The sequence below is a fragment of the Heliconius melpomene genome, chromosome 13 (assembly GCF_056956725.1).
Source record: "Heliconius melpomene rosina isolate 202511_hmr_F chromosome 13, ASM5695672v1, whole genome shotgun sequence".
NCBI classification, from domain to species: domain Eukaryota; kingdom Metazoa; phylum Arthropoda; class Insecta; order Lepidoptera; family Nymphalidae; genus Heliconius; species Heliconius melpomene.
In genome coordinates this window covers 9,946,948-9,967,229 of record NC_140401.1, presented here as the reverse complement: position 1 = coordinate 9,967,229, position 20,282 = coordinate 9,946,948, and the positions used below count along the sequence as shown (strand labels likewise).

At 33.5% G+C, this 20,282-nt stretch overlaps 3 protein-coding genes across 3 annotated transcripts; all 3 read left to right on the top strand.

Annotated features, from left to right (window-relative positions):
- Positions 1 to 655: 655 nt before the first annotated feature.
- Positions 656 to 5,923, top strand: LOC146532899 (cytochrome P450 4d2-like). The gene is made up of 6 exons (XM_085196604.1): positions 656 to 895; positions 2,273 to 2,365; positions 2,747 to 2,857; positions 3,331 to 3,516; positions 3,930 to 4,126; positions 5,819 to 5,923. The coding sequence occupies exons 1-6, from the start codon at positions 739 to 741 to the stop codon at positions 5,906 to 5,908; spliced, it is 834 nt and encodes a 277-aa protein (XP_085052730.1). The 5' UTR covers positions 656 to 738; the 3' UTR covers positions 5,909 to 5,923.
- A 31-nt stretch (positions 5,924 to 5,954) lies between these two features.
- On the top strand, positions 5,955 to 9,251 carry LOC146532898 (cytochrome P450 4d2-like). The gene is made up of 4 exons (XM_085196605.1): positions 5,955 to 6,157; positions 6,315 to 6,466; positions 7,142 to 7,324; positions 9,017 to 9,251. The coding sequence occupies exons 1-4, from the start codon at positions 5,991 to 5,993 to the stop codon at positions 9,196 to 9,198; spliced, it is 684 nt and encodes a 227-aa protein (XP_085052731.1). The 5' UTR covers positions 5,955 to 5,990; the 3' UTR covers positions 9,199 to 9,251.
- Positions 9,252 to 12,029: 2,778 nt separating this feature from the next.
- Positions 12,030 to 20,224, top strand: LOC146532897 (cytochrome P450 4d2-like). The gene is made up of 10 exons (XM_085196594.1): positions 12,030 to 12,267; positions 13,645 to 13,737; positions 14,119 to 14,229; positions 14,702 to 14,887; positions 15,301 to 15,497; positions 17,192 to 17,252; positions 17,323 to 17,530; positions 17,686 to 17,837; positions 18,535 to 18,717; positions 19,830 to 20,224. The coding sequence occupies exons 1-10, from the start codon at positions 12,111 to 12,113 to the stop codon at positions 20,009 to 20,011; spliced, it is 1,530 nt and encodes a 509-aa protein (XP_085052720.1). The 5' UTR covers positions 12,030 to 12,110; the 3' UTR covers positions 20,012 to 20,224.
- Positions 20,225 to 20,282: the final 58 nt, after the last annotated feature.

Sequence of the window (20,282 nt, the reverse complement as noted above, 5' to 3'; positions counted from 1 at the left end):
TTGTCAGCACAACTTTAAATGAAACCGTAGTTTTAACCACTCCATATAAAGCCTAATATAGGTAATTCAGAATAAAATGAATTCCTGAAAATGAAAAAGTTATTTTTGCAAACAACAAAGAACATTTGAGCGCTTAACTCTAGTTAAGTTAGTTAAGATCTGTTACAAACTTAGTTCTAGTTAAGATCTGTTAGAAAGGGGTTGAGGACTATTTATTATAGCTTAATTATTATAAAGACATAATTAATACTTTAGTATTTAGAATGCTACATTTTGGGAAAATTAAACAAATGGTCAAAACAATGTCATTATTATTTATTATATTAGTCCTCTCAGTATAAATAATCCATTAGAGTCGTTAGACTCTGTCCTGGCAAACAATCATTTCTAATGAATTGTAATTTATCTTCGAATACAAATATACTTACATGTATGTAACAAACACAATATAAAATTAAATAAAATATGAAAACATTACAATACAAACATTACAAGGGATCCAAATTAAATAACACATTATCTTTGTTTTTTTATATGTCAAAAAAAATATAATTAGGATTATGTTAAATCTATTTATATCTATTGTCCTTTTGAGTTTAAAATATAATGCTTTTATAATTGACATCTATTTCAATAAGTAGCAACTGCTACATTTATGTAAACCAACGTCGTCGATATAAACACCTAATATTAATTTTCTAAGCCCATTCGTGCGACGATACTCTTAAAGTGTAAACCATGATTACCGTTGTTGCTGTCGTTATACTTGTAATTTTAGTGATTATTGATCGGTGGAAATCAAGAAGTTTTATAGAAATTCATAAAAAAATAGGAAATGACACTCTATATCTACCTATTATAGGGCACGCGTATAACTTTATGGGAAATAATGAAGGTGAGTCATTAGTTTTAACACATTTTATTTTTTTATGTCTTTCCGGATCTTTAAGGATCTCGGTAAAAATATTAATTTTTTTATATAGTTTTGGAAAACTAACGTGGAGACAAGTTTATTTTTTTAGCGTCATCCTGTGCAGCGTACATACCAGCGGAGACAGAGGGAACCTGGGAACCTAGTGTTAAGAGACTCAGTTCCCATTGAGACATTTCCGTCTCCAACTTTCCGCCGAATTCTAGTGAATGGTGAATTTCAATCCTCGCAATATTTTATGATAAATTTAAATAATTACTTTAGTTCTTAATTAACTTAAGAGAGGCCTGTCGTGGCGCAGGGCCACACGAGTGTAACTGTAAATGCGACAGTGGTGGGTTTGATCCCCTATTCCAGGTTTCATTTTCTCACTCTGGTAAAGAGGCCAAATCGTGAAGCTCCACATCTCAACATACAATGTTTCAGGAATGAGGCGGAAAATGTGGAAAGGAATGTCTTATTGGAGTACGGAGTGTCTTTATATTAGGTTCCCAGGTTCCCCCTGCTTACGTGCTTGAAACAAAGTGAAGCAAACAAATAATAACTTTATAAATTACAATAAATTGTTTAGTTATTGTTGGTTTTTGTCCATGGCGTAGTGTGACTGCTTTTTACCGTAAAGACCACTATGGATAGGTCCAGTCTCTGTTCCAGGGGAAAGATTATTCCTTTAAAATTACTTTCGTTTTTTTCCACTACACAGCGCGGAATTAAGTTCGGTCACTCAATAAACGTGGTACACTGTACCTACGATCCAATGGTCTTAGTGGAAATAATTTGAGTTTAGACTAGAATTTAGACTGTCATCGTGTTTTGTTTTTACACGGAAAAGAGTACTTTATTTCACATTAATGTTTGAAGCTAACGTAATTATAATACAATGTAATCGAAAAATAATGTTAGATGATGACAAAAGTTGAGTTATATTTTTTTGTAATACAATCGTTTAATTAAAGAAAAGAAAATGAGGCGTGGTAGTCGTGGCCCAGGGGCACAAGCATTCTCACTTGCATGTGAAATGTTTAATTTTTTTATTTCCTTGCTCTGGTAACGAGGCAAAGTTCGACGTTGGGTTCCGCCACTCAACGCAATGCCTCCAGAATTCGATGGAAAGTGGGGAACGGAATGTCTTAACACGAGGTTCTCTCTGCCTATCTTGCTGTCTGCGGGATACTGCTAATTTTTGATTTTTAGTGTATCTAGGAAAATTTTAAACGTCTATTTCATTCATGAGTTACAGCCTGATGACAGACGAATAGATAGATTTTTCCTTACATCTGAATTACTAAAAAGCAAAATAAAGCATGCGGACACAGTTAAAACAATTTAATTAAATTTTAGATATTATGGACATATTAATAAGAGCCTCCTGGCAAGCGTATGGAAGAAAACATGGTGCTGCAAGTATGTGGATGGGACATAAGCTTATGATATGTATGTGAAAAATTTCATATCAAATTCTTTTTTTATATTTCATACTTTAAAATTGGAGACACTGCAAGTAATGGAACGGAGTTGAAGCCGTCGTGGCGCAGTGGCACAAACAAGCCTGTGACTGTAAACGCGACGGCTTGGGCTTGACCCACTTGGGGGATATGAATATGACAGGAGCATAAGAAATATTAAGTGTTTTAATTTCTTCGCACTGGACACGTCACGTCGTAATGGAATCTTAACAGACGGTTTCCAAATTTAAGCTGCTGTGATTGAAGCAGATAAGGCGTATAATATCGAAAAATATTGATACATACAATATATAATTTTCAAGTTAAATTAAATTAAGTGTAAAACATTTTTTATCCTCTTTTTAAACAGTAGTAGCAGATCCGACACAAGCCGCCACTGTTTTAAAGACGACGCACGATAAGGATTTCATACACAAAATAATAAAACACTTACTTGGGAATGGCACAGTGTTTACCTCACGTAAGTAAAAATTTGCCATGTTCCTTTTTTGATAAGAAAAAGGATCTGGCTATTCATATTAATAAAAATTATTCAGATTTAGATATTATTACAAATGCTAATAAAATTCGAGACAAAAGAAGCGAGATGAAGTAAAAAAAAATTTTTTTTTTGTCTGGATTGGACTGATGGATTTTTATCCGTGGTTCCGTACCATTATTTATAAAAAGGGCTAAAAATAATGTCTGTCACTTGGTAGCCTCCTTAAATATTTATTATACTCTGATTTTAAGCAGACAGTGGAGTCTTAATGATAAGGTTGCGTATCCTTTGGGTACAGAACCCTTAAAAGGACACTTCATTCCCCGGAGTAACTATCGAAGCCATAACCTCCTTGTTTACAGTAATATGCTACCTCACTGCACTACAATGGCTGTCTCTTCTAAAATCTTATGATTCTTTTCTTCCATTATTATTCTTAAATTCCATTGCAGATGATTACTGGCAACGGCGGCGTAAAATTGTAGCGCCATCTTTTTCTACGAGATATCTCAGTAAATTTGTAAGTGTTTTTGAAGCAAACAGTAAAGTGTTAGCTGAAAAATTTGAAACTAAAGTGGGCAATGGAAATTTTTCGTGCTTCAATTACCTTTGTCCCTATGCTTTGGATTCTCTTTGTGGTAATATCATAAAATATTCAATTAATAATAACTAAAGAATATAAAACTAATAATTAAAATACTTACTCGGTCGGTTTTAATTAATTTTTATTATAAATAAAACAGTAGTTTCATTTAAAGTGGTGTTGACAAAAACACTTGAATGCTCATGCATGAAATGCTGATGGAGCAATCTCTTCATCATCATGTCCTCCGGGGGTTCTTATGCTGGGGGTTTCGCTGTTGGCTGTTACGAGCAATATACTTTTCCTCGTTCTAATATCTTAGAAAATCTTTGACACTTTCCCAAAACTCGAGTTTGCCTAATGGAACTGAGGATGCTGGCACATACCGCTAACAGAATATCTTTTAAAAACTTTAAATTCAGTTTGAACAAACTGTTTTCACATATAAATTTTAATGTCTTATTACAGAAACAGCCCTCGGTGTCAATATAAATATTCAAAATCATCCTGATCATGAATTCTTTATAGCATTCAAAAATTATTTTAGCAACTTGGCGAAGCGCGTATGCCAACCATGGCTGCGTATCGATGCTATTTACAAATTCTTACCAGATGGCAAACGACAGGAAAAAAATAAAAAAATAATGTACGAATTCATTGATGACGTAAGTATTTTAAGCTTAACTCTTTATATACATAAACCATCCCATTGTGCCACAATAGCCAATATGATATATAGTAGTGATACTATCGTACAATGGACAATTTGATGAAATCAATCGAACAGTCGTAGTCAAAGCGTGAAATAATTTTAATATAATCCCGAATGGAAATTGAACCTACAAACCAACGTTTGTAGATTCCAGCAATCTTGATGTCTGACTACGCAACAATATAATTTAGATTCAATATCCTATATCTTATAAAACAAAGTCGCTTTTCGTGTCTGTCTGTTGTTTCTAACTCTTCTTCTTCTAAACCACCCAACGGATTTTTATGCGGTTTTCACCATTAGGTCGAGTATTTTTCATAGAAGGTTTATATATAGTTTATTATTTGTACATTCTTATGTAAATTAACATAAATACTATAAATGTGTATTAAGTCCTACCCGTTGAGACACTTTCGCGCATGTGCTGCTTTAATGGTAAGTACTACATGAAAATAATGTACTGGAGTATTGTTCCTCTTAATAAGATCTACAAAAAAGTCCGCGGCAGCATATTTTTATCTTTTAAGGATAACGTGCAGTGATCATATTTCTGTCTAAAAATAGTAATTTCAATATATTTTTTATTGTGAGAGATATTTTTCCATAATGGTATTAATCCTTATCCTTTTAAATACTTTATTAATTTTCTGCGTTAAACGAAGATAAAATTTACTGTTTACACTATTTCGAAATTGCGAATAGTTTTAGAGAAAACGCATTTAATTGTTGACACATCACGGCGTTGACTCATCAGCTGTGCCGACTCAAGTTTTACTTATCCCTTACTCTCAGCATATAAATAAGTATATTAGTTACGTTGGCCATTTAATGTAGATCAAAACTGTCTTTTACTGTTTTTCATTTTAATAAGTACTTTAGAAGTTGTTACAATATCAAAACATCCTTGCGGCGAAACGCGCCCCGCGACGTTTTGCTTATACAAGCGCGTCATGAGCAGTCATCGGTGGTTCAGTGGTAGAATGCTCGCCTGCCACGCGGGCGACCCGGATTCGATTCCCGGCCCATGCATTCTATTTAATTTTCCTCACAGGCAGCCACGTAGTGCTTGCTTTTCATCAGGGACAGAATACCCTCTTAAGCATTAACCACAAGCTCGAAAAAAAAAACCCGCCTGCTCTATAGCAACGAAGATTTAGATGCGTTTGCACGTATTGGATAATTGGAGTTTAATGTATTATTTCAGCGCGATATATTTGGTTTCATATTTTTTGTAGTAGTTATTAGTAGGTAGGTTTTTGTTTATAATTTCTTCCGTTTAAAAATAGTCATTTAACTATCCAAAAATAGTCATTTAAATATATTTTAATAAGTACTTGAAAAGATTAGTAGCACAGATTTAAAATTACGCTACCTACTAAAAAATCCTTGCTTAGACTCTTAAAAATATCTCATTGAACACATGTTTCGTGGTTTTTTGGAATTCACCCCTAAATACGCAAGCGAAGCTGCGCGCGTCCGCTAGTATAGATATAATTTTGTCTCACTGCGCCACGGCGGCTTCGTCTTCAGCTTGATGAGTCTAAAAAAATATCATATACCAAATAGAATTAATTAAATACACTGAACGAACTTACTAAACCTAATTTTAACATTGTACTTAAAATATATATTTTTTAATTTGCAGCTGATTTACAAAAAGAAGGCTTTAATACATGGAGAAAAGGAAGTAGAAAAAATCGACAATGGTATTTTTTTAAATGGTATTATTACATAATACTTTTTATCACTTACGTACTTAATAAATGTATTTTTCAGTTAAATCTGGAAGAGCAAACATAAAAACATTCCTCGAGTTAATGATAGAAACATCTGAACAAACTGAAAAAGGGTACACGCTCGAGGAACTGCGTGAGGAGATACTGACACTTGCTATTGCTGGTACTGACACATCGGCAATTGGAGCAGCTTTTACTTTAGTAATGTTGTCACAGCACCCTGATGTTCAAGAGAAGGTATATCAAGAGTAAGTATAAAATATTTTTTTACTCTGAGTTGATAAAAATATAAAAAATAAAGATATTAATTACGATTTTATCAATTTTTGCACCTACAACTGTTGCATTTACAGTCATACGCTGGTGTCTTTGCACCACGTAATAAGATATCTTATTTCTTTTAAGAATATTAGATGTATTAGAAGATCCAAATAAACCTATCGAGATGTCAGATTTACAAAGACTAAAATATATGGATGCAGTTATCAAGGAAACTTTACGTTTGTACCCTCCGGTTCCTGTACTTTCAAGACGCACAAAACATGAAGTTGAATTAAGTAAGATTATTTTAATTAGTTATTAAATTCCTTGACATCACAATTAATCGTAATTATTATAGAAAATAAAACACTATATTATGCTCCGCTTATTTAGCCTTGCCATAAGCACGAAAATTAAAAAAACAAGACAATGAGGTATTTAGCATTCTCTAGATTCACCGTGTCGGTGAGTACCGGGCAGATGAGTGAGTGTAGGATGGTGATGGCAGGAGGAGCTCAGGGTAGTCCTTAAGACTTCCAGCCCAGATGTAAGTTTTAGGGCGTACCTAGCGAGAATATTGGGCTTAGCTTAGGAATATTGGGAGAAGGTTTGATAACCTTTTGTAATGGCTGAACTTTTCGTAATGTTTACGCACGCTAACACCGTTGTTTCTCTCTATTTAAATGTATGGTAAGCCACAAGTAAGTCACGATCACAATCTAGTTAGTATACAAATATAAACTGCTTTACATAATTATACTAATAATTTACGTAAAAATTTTCTGAATGAAAGATGTTGTTGCGCGGTTTGTCAGCACCTGGCATCAGTATAAGCGCATCAGTGAATTCCACCACTCAACCCGTAACGTCTCGAAAATATTATGTAAAGTATGAGTCTGAGAATCTTAACATTAGGTTTATGCTGACTACCCTACTACATTATATACATACATAAACTTAATATTTTTCAGATTCTGGATTAGTTATACCACCGGGTGTTGAATTCGTAATCCTTGTTTGGGGGATTCACCGCAATCCCTACTATTGGGGTACTGATGCTAACGAATTTAAGCCTGAACGGTTTCTCTCAGAACCCTTCCCGGTGATATCTAGTGCATTTTTACCTTTTAGTAATGGACCAAGAAGTTGTGTGGGTAAGATGGATTCTGTTCGCTATATAATCTATATATATAAAAGGACTTGACTTGAAAGCCGTAACCGCTGATGGTAGAAACGTAAAATTTGGACAGGTGTTTACTTTCTTAATCTGGACTAAGAAGGGATTTTGAAAAATTTTAACCCTAAAGGGGTGAAATAGGAGTTAAAATTTTGTATGGAAATAAATTTAAATCAGCACCGATTTTTATAAAATTTGGAATTTAGATTTTTAAAAGTATTTAATTGAACACGTGTTTTATCGTTTTCTGGAATTCTCCCCCTAAGGGTGCAAATAAAGGGTTGTAAGTTTGTATGGAAAAAATCTTAAATCACCACCGATTTTTATAAAATTTGAAATTTAGACTCTTAAAAATATTTAATAGAACATGTGTTTCATGGTTTTCTAGAATTCACCCCCTAATAATAATAAGCAAGCGAAGCTGCGCACGTTCGCTAGTATATAATAAAAAAAACATCTGTGTAAAATATCATAGTTTTTTTGAATTATCGATTTTTTTGTAAGTTTTGTAGATTATTTAAAGCCGTCGTGGCCTAGCGGCACAAGGGTGTGACTGTAACGCGACAATTGTGGGTTCGATCCCCACTCGAAGAAATGAAATATTTACTTAAAAATTATATTTCCATTTTTTCGCTCTGATGTTGAGACAAAGCGCGACAACACGCAGTCTCCAAAATTGGGCGGAATATCGTGAATGGAGTGTCGTAACACTAGGTTCCCTCTGCCTAAGAGAAGTGAGCGAGTTATGTTTAGGCAGAAAGGATTTATATTCTTTTTCTAAATATATAAAAAGGACTTGTCCTTCCTGACTGAGGTAAGACGCACGCTGAGCCGTAACCGCTGAGGGTAGAAACGTGAAATTATGACAGCTTTTGTAATCTGGACATCCACTAAGAAGGGATTTTGAAAATTTTAACCCTAAAGGGGTGAAATAGGGGTTGAAAGTTTGAATGGAAAAAAAAATCTGCACCGATTTTTATAAAATTGTAAATTCAGACTCTTAAAAATATTTAATTGAATACGTGTTTCACGGTTTTTTAAACTTTACCCCATATGGGGTTAAAGTTTGTATGGAAAAATTTTCAAATCGCCACCGACTTTTTATAAAATTTGCAACTTAGACTCTTAAAAATATTTTATTGAATACATGTTTCTTGGTTCATTTTAATTCATCCCCTAGGGGTGCAAATAAGGGGTTGAAAGTTTGTATAGAAAAGTCTATCTATCCGATTTTTATAAAATTTGAAATTGAGACTCTTTAAAATATTTCATTGAACATGTGTTTCATGGTTTATTAGAATTCACCCCTAAGGATGCGTCCGCTAGTTTAAAATAAAATAGATTTACATTTCCGCCAACAAAGAATTTTGTATTTTGTAATTACTTTGTTCCGCTCCCTAGAACTGACCATTTTAACTTTTCTATTTAGTCCATTTTAACTTTTTTTGCTCGCTCGGTCCTTTCCGCCGGACTATGTATTGGTGGAAATACAAGTGAATTAGATAAAAAATAAAATTTCTGAAGAGCAAAAACAAGTTTTTGAAGTTTAAAAATATGAAAGTTTTGAAGTTAATTTAAAACAGCGCATTTGAAGCATAAATAAATGAATTCGGAGTGCAAAACCTATATAAGTATATAATGATATATATATTTATTTTTTTTATTTCAGGCTACCAATACGCACTTTTGTCTATAAAGACAACTATAGCAACATTATTAAGAAGATATCGCTTACTTCCCGCAACTAGCTTTAAATACGACAAAACAAATCCACTTCAGAATTCTTTTGAAATTATGATGAAACATGTCAATAACTACGAAGTACAAGTAGAATATCGAAATAAGAATTAAAATATTAATTATAATATAAATGAATAAAATTGTTTGATTGTTTAATATAAGAATTTCATATTTTATTTTGAAATCAAATCAGCTTCACCCTGTATCCCGCATAGAACAGGGCCTCTACCCTGTGACCTAGTGTTAAGATACTTCTTTCCCCACTTTCCGCTGAATTCAGGAAGCATTGCGTGTTGAGTGGCGTGGTGTTGAGTCACAGTTTGTGCCTCTGCGACACAACTGGTCTCATGTTACGCCTGCACCCTGTAAAGTTTACAACTGGTGTAGGAGTATACAAAATAGATTGTAACTGTGGCTTATCGTACGTCGGTCAAACAAAGAGAAACATTTGTGTTAGTGTGAAGGAACACATTATCTCTGATATCAGTTTGGTTCATAATGAAATGGATTCTGTTAATTGTCCTTTAACACACTAGCTATTTTTTTAAAATATTTTCAATGTATAGAAATGACTTTTCTACAGATTTATTATAAGTATAGATTTAGATTTCGGTGGCCGCTATAACAAACAAATGCTTAAACACAACATAAAATAAATATTTAACGGCAAACATTTTTATTTTACCGTTAAGGTGTCAAACTAATGCTACAACAACCTTACTACAATATCTAATTACTAAGCTTGTTTGTTTTACTTGGCACCGACTTTAAAATTAAAAAATCTTTGTAAAATTATTTTTCACTTTTTAGTTCGTTGCTAGAAGGCGGTTTTTCTTTTTGTTAAAAATTAATTTATTTCAAAGAAGACCGTTCCCCTAAGCATTACACGCTTATATCTCTTTCGCGATGGCAACCAGGCTTTAGACTTATGCATCAATTTTGAAGTCATTCGGATGTCTTCTTATATTACAGTAGTATAAAACTTTTTATGTAAATGCAAAGCACTTAAGATAATGTGAAAATTAATTAAACCCTAACGCAACCCGCATTTTCGTAGTTTTAATAAGGATTTTCCAACTGTTTTAAAGTAAACATAAATATATAACACAAACAACAGAAAACTTAAAAGAAAGAAATTATAAACAACAGACTACCTACTATTCTCTTACCCAAAAATACTTAAACGAAAGATGTAACCAACTATGTCGCGTGACTCCGCAGCTCCGAACGACATCAGGGCCTTGGTTCTCTGACGGTTAATGCTGTTAGCCCTATTGGCTTTTACAGCGACACCGGTTGGGTAAGGAAGAGGGACTCTGTCCCTGATGAAAAGCAAGCACTACGTGGCTGCCTGTGAAGAAAATTAAATACTGTTTAATAGTAAAATTAAATTTTTTGTCAATAAATTTTCATTTCATTTCAATGCATCGGCCGGGAATCGGACCCGGGCCGCCCGCGTGGCAGGCGAGCATTCCACCACTTAACCACCGTGTAAGACAGGCGGGCGCGGCGGACGCGCTTGTATAAGCAAAACGTCGCGGGACGCCGAGGGACGCATGGCGAGTGGCGAGCCGTTTCGCAGCAAGGCTTTTTTGATATTGTAACAACTTCTAAAGTACTTATTAAAATGAAAAACAGTAAAAGACAGTTTTGATCTACATTAAATGGCCAACGTAATTAATATACTTATTTATATGCTGAGAGTAAGGAATAAGTGAAACATAGCTGATGTGTGAACGGCGTAATGTGTCAACAATTAAATGCGTTTTTCTCTAAAACTATTCGCAATTTCGAAATAGTGCAAATTTTATCTTCTTTAACGTAGAAAATTGATAAAGTATTTTAAAGGATAAGGATTAATACAATTATGGAAAAATATCCCTCACAAAAAAATATATTGAAATTACAATTTTTAGACAGAAATATGATCACTACACGTTATTCTTAACAGATACGAATATGCCGTCGCGGACTTTTTTGTAGATCTTATTAAGAGGAACAATATTCCAGTACATTATTTTCATGTAGTACTTACCATTAAAGCAGCGCATGCGCGACAGTGTCTCAACGGGTAGGACTATACACATTTATCGTATTTATGTTAATTTACATAAGAATGTAAAAATAATAGTCTATATACAAACCTTTCCTGAAAAATACTCGACCTAATGGTGAAAACCGCATCAAAATCCGTTGGGTATAGAAGAAGAGTTAGAAAGTTTAGACAGACACGAAAAACGACTTTGTTTTATAAGATATAGGATAGGATAGGACACAGGGTGGAATTGTCAGCACAACTTTAAATGAAACCGTAGTTTTAACCACTCCATATAAAGCCTAATATAGGTAATTCAGAATAAAATGAATTCCTGAAAATGAAAAAGTTATTTTTGCAAACAACAAAGAACATTTGAGCGCTTAACTCTAGTTAAGTTAGTTAAGATCTGTTACAAACTTAGTTCTAGTTAAGATCTGTTAGAAAGGGGTTGAGGACTATTTATTATAGCTTAATTATTATAAAGACATAATTAATACTTTAGTATTTAGAATGCTACATTTTGGGAAAATTAAACAAATGGTCAAAACAATGTCATTATTATTTATTATATTAGTCCTCTCAGTATAAATAATCCATTAGAGTCGTTAGACTCTGTCCTGGCAAACAATCATTTCTAATGAATTGTAATTTATCTTCGAATACAAATATACTTACATTTATGTAACAAACACAATATAAAATTAAATAAAATATGAAAACATTACAATACAAACATTACAAGGGATCCAAATTAAATAACACATTATCTTTGTTTTTTTATATGTCAAAAAAAATATAATTAGGATTATGTTAAATCTATTTATATCTATTGTCCTTTTGAGTTTAAAATATAATGCTTTTATAATTGACATCTATTTCAATAAGTAGCAACTGCTACATTTATGTAAACCAACGTCGTCGATATAAACACCTAATATTAATTTTCTAAGCCCATTCGTGCGACGATACTCTTAAAGTGTAAACCATGATTACCGTTGTTGCTGTCGTTATACTTGTAATTTTAGTGATTATTGATCGGTGGAAATCAAGAAGTTTTATAGAAATTCATAAAAAAATAGGAAATGACACTCTATATCTACCTATTATAGGGCACGCGTATAACTTTATGGGAAATAATGAAGGTGAGTCATTAGTTTTAACACATTTTATTTTTTTATGTCTTTCCGGATCTTTAAGGATCTCGGTAAAAATATTAATTTTTTTATATAGTTTTGGAAAACTAACGTGGAGACAAGTTTATTTTTTTAGCGTCATCCTGTGCAGCGTACATACCAGCGGAGACAGAGGGAACCTGGGAACCTAGTGTTAAGAGACTCAGTTCCCATTGAGACATTTCCGTCTCCAACTTTCCGCCGAATTCTAGTGAATGGTGAATTTCAATCCTCGCAATATTTTATGATAAATTTAAATAATTACTTTAGTTCTTAATTAACTTAAGAGAGGCCTGTCGTGGCGCAGGGCCACACGAGTGTAACTGTAAATGCGACAGTGGTGGGTTTGATCCCCTATTCCAGGTTTCATTTTCTCACTCTGGTAAAGAGGCCAAATCGTGAAGCTCCACATCTCAACATACAATGTTTCAGGAATGAGGCGGAAAATGTGGAAAGGAATGTCTTATTGGAGTACGGAGTGTCTTTATATTAGGTTCCCAGGTTCCCCCTGCTTACGTGCTTGAAACAAAGTGAAGCAAACAAATAATAACTTTATAAATTACAATAAATTGTTTAGTTATTGTTGGTTTTTGTCCATGGCGTAGTGTGACTGCTTTTTACCGTAAAGACCACTATGGATAGGTCCAGTCTCTGTTCCAGGGGAAAGATTATTCCTTTAAAATTACTTTCGTTTTTTTCCACTACACAGCGCGGAATTAAGTTCGGTCACTCAATAAACGTGGTACACTGTACCTACGATCCAATGGTCTTAGTGGAAATAATTTGAGTTTAGACTAGAATTTAGACTGTCATCGTGTTTTGTTTTTACACGGAAAAGAGTACTTTATTTCACATTAATGTTTGAAGCTAACGTAATTATAATACAATGTAATCGAAAAATAATGTTAGATGATGACAAAAGTTGAGTTATATTTTTTTGTAATACAATCGTTTAATTAAAGAAAAGAAAATGAGGCGTGGTAGTCGTGGCCCAGGGGCACAAGCATTCTCACTTGCATGTGAAATGTTTAATTTTTTTATTTCCTTGCTCTGGTAACGAGGCAAAGTTCGACGTTGGGTTCCGCCACTCAACGCAATGCCTCCAGAATTCGATGGAAAGTGGGGAACGGAATGTCTTAACACGAGGTTCTCTCTGCCTATCTTGCTGTCTGCGGGATACTGCTAATTTTTGATTTTTAGTGTATCTAGGAAAATTTTAAACGTCTATTTCATTCATGAGTTACAGCCTGATGACAGACGAATAGATAGATTTTTCCTTACATCTGAATTACTAAAAAGCAAAATAAAGCATGCGGACACAGTTAAAACAATTTAATTAAATTTTAGATATTATGGACATATTAATAAGAGCCTCCTGGCAAGCGTATGGAAGAAAACATGGTGCTGCAAGTATGTGGATGGGACATAAGCTTATGATATGTATGTGAAAAATTTCATATCAAATTCTTTTTTTATATTTCATACTTTAAAATTGGAGACACTGCAAGTAATGGAACGGAGTTGAAGCCGTCGTGGCGCAGTGGCACAAACAAGCCTGTGACTGTAAACGCGACGGCTTGGGCTTGACCCACTTGGGGGATATGAATATGACAGGAGCATAAGAAATATTAAGTGTTTTAATTTCTTCGCACTGGACACGTCACGTCGTAATGGAATCTTAACAGACGGTTTCCAAATTTAAGCTGCTGTGATTGAAGCAGATAAGGCGTATAATATCGAAAAATATTGATACATACAATATATAATTTTCAAGTTAAATTAAATTAAGTGTAAAACATTTTTTATCCTCTTTTTAAACAGTAGTAGCAGATCCGACACAAGCCGCCACTGTTTTAAAGACGACGCACGATAAGGATTTCATACACAAAATAATAAAACACTTACTTGGGAATGGCACAGTGTTTACCTCACGTAAGTAAAAATTTGCCATGTTCCTTTTTTGATAAGAAAAAGGATCTGGCTATTCATATTAATAAAAATTATTCAGATTTAGATATTATTACAAATGCTAATAAAATTCGAGACAAAAGAAGCGAGATGAAGTAAAAAAAAATTTTTTTTTGTCTGGATTGGACTGATGGATTTTTATCCGTGGTTCCGTACCATTATTTATAAAAAGGGCTAAAAATAATGTCTGTCACTTGGTAGCCTCCTTAAATATTTATTATACTCTGATTTTAAGCAGACAGTGGAGTCTTAATGATAAGGTTGCGTATCCTTTGGGTACAGAACCCTTAAAAGGACACTTCATTCCCCGGAGTAACTATCGAAGCCATAACCTCCTTGTTTACAGTAATATGCTACCTCACTGCACTACAATGGCTGTCTCTTCTAAAATCTTATGATTCTTTTCTTCCATTATTATTCTTAAATTCCATTGCAGATGATTACTGGCAACGGCGGCGTAAAATTGTAGCGCCATCTTTTTCTACGAGATATCTCAGTAAATTTGTAAGTGTTTTTGAAGCAAACAGTAAAGTGTTAGCTGAAAAATTTGAAACTAAAGTGGGCAATGGAAATTTTTCGTGCTTCAATTACCTTTGTCCCTATGCTTTGGATTCTCTTTGTGGTAATATCATAAAATATTCAATTAATAATAACTAAAGAATATAAAACTAATAATTAAAATACTTACTCGGTCGGTTTTAATTAATTTTTATTATAAATAAAACAGTAGTTTCATTTAAAGTGGTGTTGACAAAAACACTTGAATGCTCATGCATGAAATGCTGATGGAGCAATCTCTTCATCATCATGTCCTCCGGGGGTTCTTATGCTGGGGGTTTCGCTGTTGGCTGTTACGAGCAATATACTTTTCCTCGTTCTAATATCTTAGAAAATCTTTGACACTTTCCCAAAACTCGAGTTTGCCTAATGGAACTGAGGATGCTGGCACATACCGCTAACAGAATATCTTTTAAAAACTTTAAATTCAGTTTGAACAAACTGTTTTCACATATAAATTTTAATGTCTTATTACAGAAACAGCCCTCGGTGTCAATATAAATATTCAAAATCATCCTGATCATGAATTCTTTATAGCATTCAAAAATTATTTTAGCAACTTGGCGAAGCGCGTATGCCAACCATGGCTGCGTATCGATGCTATTTACAAATTCTTACCAGATGGCAAACGACAGGAAAAAAATAAAAAAATAATGTACGAATTCATTGATGACGTAAGTATTTTAAGCTTAACTCTTTATATACATAAACCATCCCATTGTGCCACAATAGCCAATATGATATATAGTAGTGATACTATCGTACAATGGACAATTTGATGAAATCAATCGAACAGTCGTAGTCAAAGCGTGAAATAATTTTAATATAATCCCGAATGGAAATTGAACCTACAAACCAACGTTTGTAGATTCCAGCAATCTTGATGTCTGACTACGCAACAATATAATTTAGATTCAATATCCTATATCTTATAAAACAAAGTCGCTTTTCGTGTCTGTCTGTTGTTTCTAACTCTTCTTCTTCTAAACCACCCAACGGATTTTTATGCGGTTTTCACCATTAGGTCGAGTATTTTTCATAGAAGGTTTATATATAGTTTATTATTTGTACATTCTTATGTAAATTAACATAAATACTATAAATGTGTATTAAGTCCTACCCGTTGAGACACTTTCGCGCATGCGCTGCTTTAATGGTAAGTACTACATGAAAATAATGTACTGGAGTATTGTTCCTCTTAATAAGATCTACAAAAAAGTCCGCGGCAGCATATTTTTATCTTTTAAGGATAACGTGCAGTGATCATATTTCTGTCTAAAAATAGTAATTTCAATATATTTTTTATTGTGAGAGATATTTTTCCATAATGGTATTAATCCTTATCCTTTTAAATACTTTATTAATTTTCTGCGTTAAACGAAGATAAAATTTACTGTTTACACTATTTCGAAATTGCGAATAGTTTTAGAGAAAACGCATTTAATTGTTGACACATCACGGCGTTGACTCATCAGCTGTGCCGACTCAAGTTTTACTTATCCCTTACTCTCAGCATATAAATAAGTATATTAGTTACGTTGGCCATTTAATGTAGATCAAAACTGTCTTTTACTGTTTTTCATTTTAATAAGTACTTTAGAAGTTGTTACAATATCAAAACATCCTTGCGGCGAAACGCGCCCCGCGACGTTTTGCTTATACAAGCGCGTCATGAGCAGTCATCGGTGGTTCAGTGGTAGAATGCTCGCCTGCCACGCGGGCGACCCGGATTCGATTCCCGGCCCATGCATTCTATTTAATTTTCCTCACAGGCAGCCACGTAGTGCTTGCTTTTCATCAGGGACAGAATACCCTCTTAAGCATTAACCACAAGCTCGAAAAAAAAAAACCCGCCTGCCTCTATAGCAACGAAGATTTAGATGCGTTTGCACGTATTGGATAATTGGAGTTTAATGTATTATTTCAGCGCGATATATTTGGTTTCATATTTTTTGTAGTAGTTATTAGTAGGTAGGTTTTTGTTTATAATTTCTTCCGTTTAAAAATAGTCATTTAACTATCCAAAAATAGTCATTTAAATATATTTTAATAAGTACTTGAAAAGATTAGTAGCACAGATTTAAAATTACGCTACCTACTAAAAAATCCTTGCTTAGACTCTTAAAAATATCTCATTGAACACATGTTTCGTGGTTTTTTGGAATTCACCCCTAAATACGCAAGCGAAGCTGCGCGCGTCCGCTAGTATAGATATAATTTTGTCTCACTGCGCCACGGCGGCTTCGTCTTCAGCTTGATGAGTCTAAAAAAATATCATATACCAAATAGAATTAATTAAATACACTGAACGAACTTACTAAACCTAATTTTAACATTGTACTTAAAATATATATTTTTTAATTTGCAGCTGATTTACAAAAAGAAGGCTTTAATACATGGAGAAAAGGAAGTAGAAGGATTCGACAATGGTATTTTTTTAAATGGAATTATTATATAATACTTTTTATCACTCACGTACTTAATAAATGTATTTTTCAGTTAAATCTGGAAGAGCAAACATAAAAACATTCCTCGAGTTAATGATAGAAACATCTGAACAAACTGAAAAAGGGTACACGCACGAGGAACTGCGTGAGGAGATACTGACACTTGCTATTGCTGGCACTGACACATCGGCAGTTGGAGCAGCTTTTACTTTAGTAATGTTATCACAGCACCCTGATGTTCAAGAGAAGGTATATCAAGAGTAAGTATAAAATATTTTTTACTCTGAGTTGATCAAAATATAAAAAATAAAGGTACTAATACGATTTTATCAATTTTTGCACTCACAACTGTTGCATTTACAGTCATACGCTGGTGTCACTGCACCACGTATTAAGATATCCTATTTCTTTTAAGAATATTAGATGTATTTGAAGATCCAGATAAACCTATTGAGATGTCAGATTTACAAAGACTAAAATATATGGATGCAGTTATCAAGGAAACTTTACGTTTGTACCCCCCGGTTCCGGTACTTTCAAGACGTACAAAACATGAAGTTGAATTAAGTAAGATTTTTAATTATTTATTACATTCCTTGACATCACAATTAATCGTAATAATTATAGAAAATGAAACACTATACTATGCTCCGCTTATTTAGCCTTGCCATAAGCACGAAAATTTAAAAAGAAGACAATGAGACATTTAGAGCATTCTCTAGATTCACCGTGTCGGTGAGTACCGGGCAGATGAGTGAGTGTAGGATGGTGATGGCAGGAGGAGCTCAGGGTAGTCCTTAAGACTTCCAGCCCAGATGTAAGTTTTAGGGCGTACCGAGCGAGAATATTGGGCTTAGCTTAGGAATATTGGAAGAAGGTTTGATAACCTTTTGTAATGGCTAAACTTTCCGCAATGTTCACGCACGCTAACACCGTTGTTTTCACTTTATTTAAATTTATGGTATGCCACAAGTAAGCCACGATCACAATCTTGTTAGTATACAAATGTAAATTACAAAGGAATATTACTTTTACTGCTTTACATAATTATACTAATAATTTACGTAAAAATTTTGTGAACGAAAGATGTTGTTACGCGGTTTGTCAGCACCTGACATCAGTATAAGCGCATCAGTGAATTCCACCACTCAACCCGTAACGTCTCGAAAATTTTATGTAAATTATGAGTCTGAGAATCTTAACATTAGGTTTATGCTGACTACCCTACTACATTATATACATACATAAACTTAATATTTTTCAGATTCCGGATTAGTTATACCACCGGGTGTTGAATTCGTAATTCATGTTTGGGGGATTCACCGCAATCCCTACTATTGGGGTACTGATGCTAACGAATTTAAGCCTGAACGGTTTCTCTTAGAACCCTTCCCGGTGATATCTAGTGCATTTTTACCTTTTAGTAATGGACCAAGAAGCTGTGTGGGTAAGATGGACTCTATTTGCTATATATAGTATATATGAGTATAATAAAAAAAACATCTGTATAAAATATTATCGTTTTTTTTTGTATTATCGATTTTTTTGTAAGTTTTATAGATTTTTTTCACTCTGTATCCCGCATATAGTAGGGTAGGTTTCCCACTTTCCGCCGAATTTTCGAGGTAATGGGTGTGGGTTTGGTGTATGAAAATATACAGGATGGAAGGTGGAAGCGCTCCTTTTACTGAAACTGCATATAGGGTAAAATATTTCAAACCCAGAACTAAAGAAATTAATCAAGGTACCTCAACAGCTTGGACGTAGGATTTTTTTTTCGTTTAACGATTTTTATTTATACCTGTATTTCGTATGTGTATGTGCGTCACAATGAACACACACATACGTGTGCGCCGTTGCCGCTTTGACAGGTAAATGTTTGCGTGTTTATGTTATACTTTACAAATGGCGTTTTATTTTAAAACGATAATTTTATTATTTATTTAGTTTGAAAAAATAACTTTTTCGTTTTTGGGAATTATTTTCTTTCTTTGGCTTTTATAGAGTAGTTAAAATGTTGCTGACAATTCCACCTTGTATAATAAATTCATTCCCTCGAACCAACAACAGTCGCGTTTACAGTCAGACGTTTGTATCACAGCGCCACGACGACCTCAAAAATGTTTTGTAGATATAGACAAAAATTTAAAAAGAGACATTATTCTTTGTATCAAGCCTGGTTTCTGCCGCGAATGAGAAGTGAGCGAGTTATGTTTAGACAGAACGGATTTTTTTAAAATAAAATAGATTTACATTTCCGCCAACAAAGAGTTTTGTATTTTGTAATTACTTTGTTCCGCTCCCTAGAACTGACCGTTTTAACTTTTCCATTTAGTCCATTTTAACTTTTTTTTGCTCGCTCGGTCCTTTCCGTCCGACTATTTATTGGTGGAAAGACAATTAAATTAGATAGTAAAAATTTGAATTTCTGATGAAAATTTAATTGAATTTGAAGTGCAAAAACAAGTTTTTGAAGTTTAAAAATATGACATTTTTGAGGTTAATTTAAAACAGCGCATTTGAATTATATGTATTATATATATGTATTTTTTATTTCAGGATACCAATACGCACTTTGGTCTATAAAGACAACTATAGCAACATTATTAAGAAGATATCGCTTACTTCCCGCAACTAGCTTTAAATACGACAAAACAAATCCCCTTCAGAATTCTTTTCAAATTATGATGAAACATGTCAATAACTACGAAATACAAGTAGAATATCGAAATAAGAATTAAAATATTAATTATAATACAAATGAAGTGTTAAGATACTCCTTTCACCACTTTCCGTTGAATTCAGGAGGCATTGCGTGTTGAGTGCCAGTGGAGCACTAATCACTTCGCATTTATTACTTTTTAATATTGTAATTTTTTATTATTAAAAACTTCATCTTAAGGAGATGTAATAAAAAAAATAAGTAAGAGTAATATTATTTTATTTCAATTATAAAATTTAAATTTATATTTTTCTATTATACTACAATATTTTTTCACATTTGAATTATCA

Coding starts and splice junctions, on each gene's coding strand:
- LOC146532899 (XM_085196604.1), top strand. CDS start 739: ATGATTACCGTTGTTGCTGTCGTTATACTTGTAATTTTAGTGATTATT. Junction 2,858..3,330: donor TGGCACAGTGTTTACCTCAC/GTAAGTAAAAAT, acceptor ATTCCATTGCAG/ATGATTACTGGCAACGGCGG. Junction 3,517..3,929: donor TGCTTTGGATTCTCTTTGTG/GTAATATCATAA, acceptor GTCTTATTACAG/AAACAGCCCTCGGTGTCAAT.
- LOC146532898 (XM_085196605.1), top strand. CDS start 5,991: ATGATAGAAACATCTGAACAAACTGAAAAAGGGTACACGCTCGAGGAA. Junction 6,158..6,314: donor CAAGAGAAGGTATATCAAGA/GTAAGTATAAAA, acceptor ATTTCTTTTAAG/AATATTAGATGTATTAGAAG. Junction 6,467..7,141: donor AAAACATGAAGTTGAATTAA/GTAAGATTATTT, acceptor AATATTTTTCAG/ATTCTGGATTAGTTATACCA.
- LOC146532897 (XM_085196594.1), top strand. CDS start 12,111: ATGATTACCGTTGTTGCTGTCGTTATACTTGTAATTTTAGTGATTATT. Junction 12,268..13,644: donor CTTTATGGGAAATAATGAAG/GTGAGTCATTAG, acceptor ATTAAATTTTAG/ATATTATGGACATATTAATA. Junction 13,738..14,118: donor GGGACATAAGCTTATGATAT/GTATGTGAAAAA, acceptor CTTTTTAAACAG/TAGTAGCAGATCCGACACAA.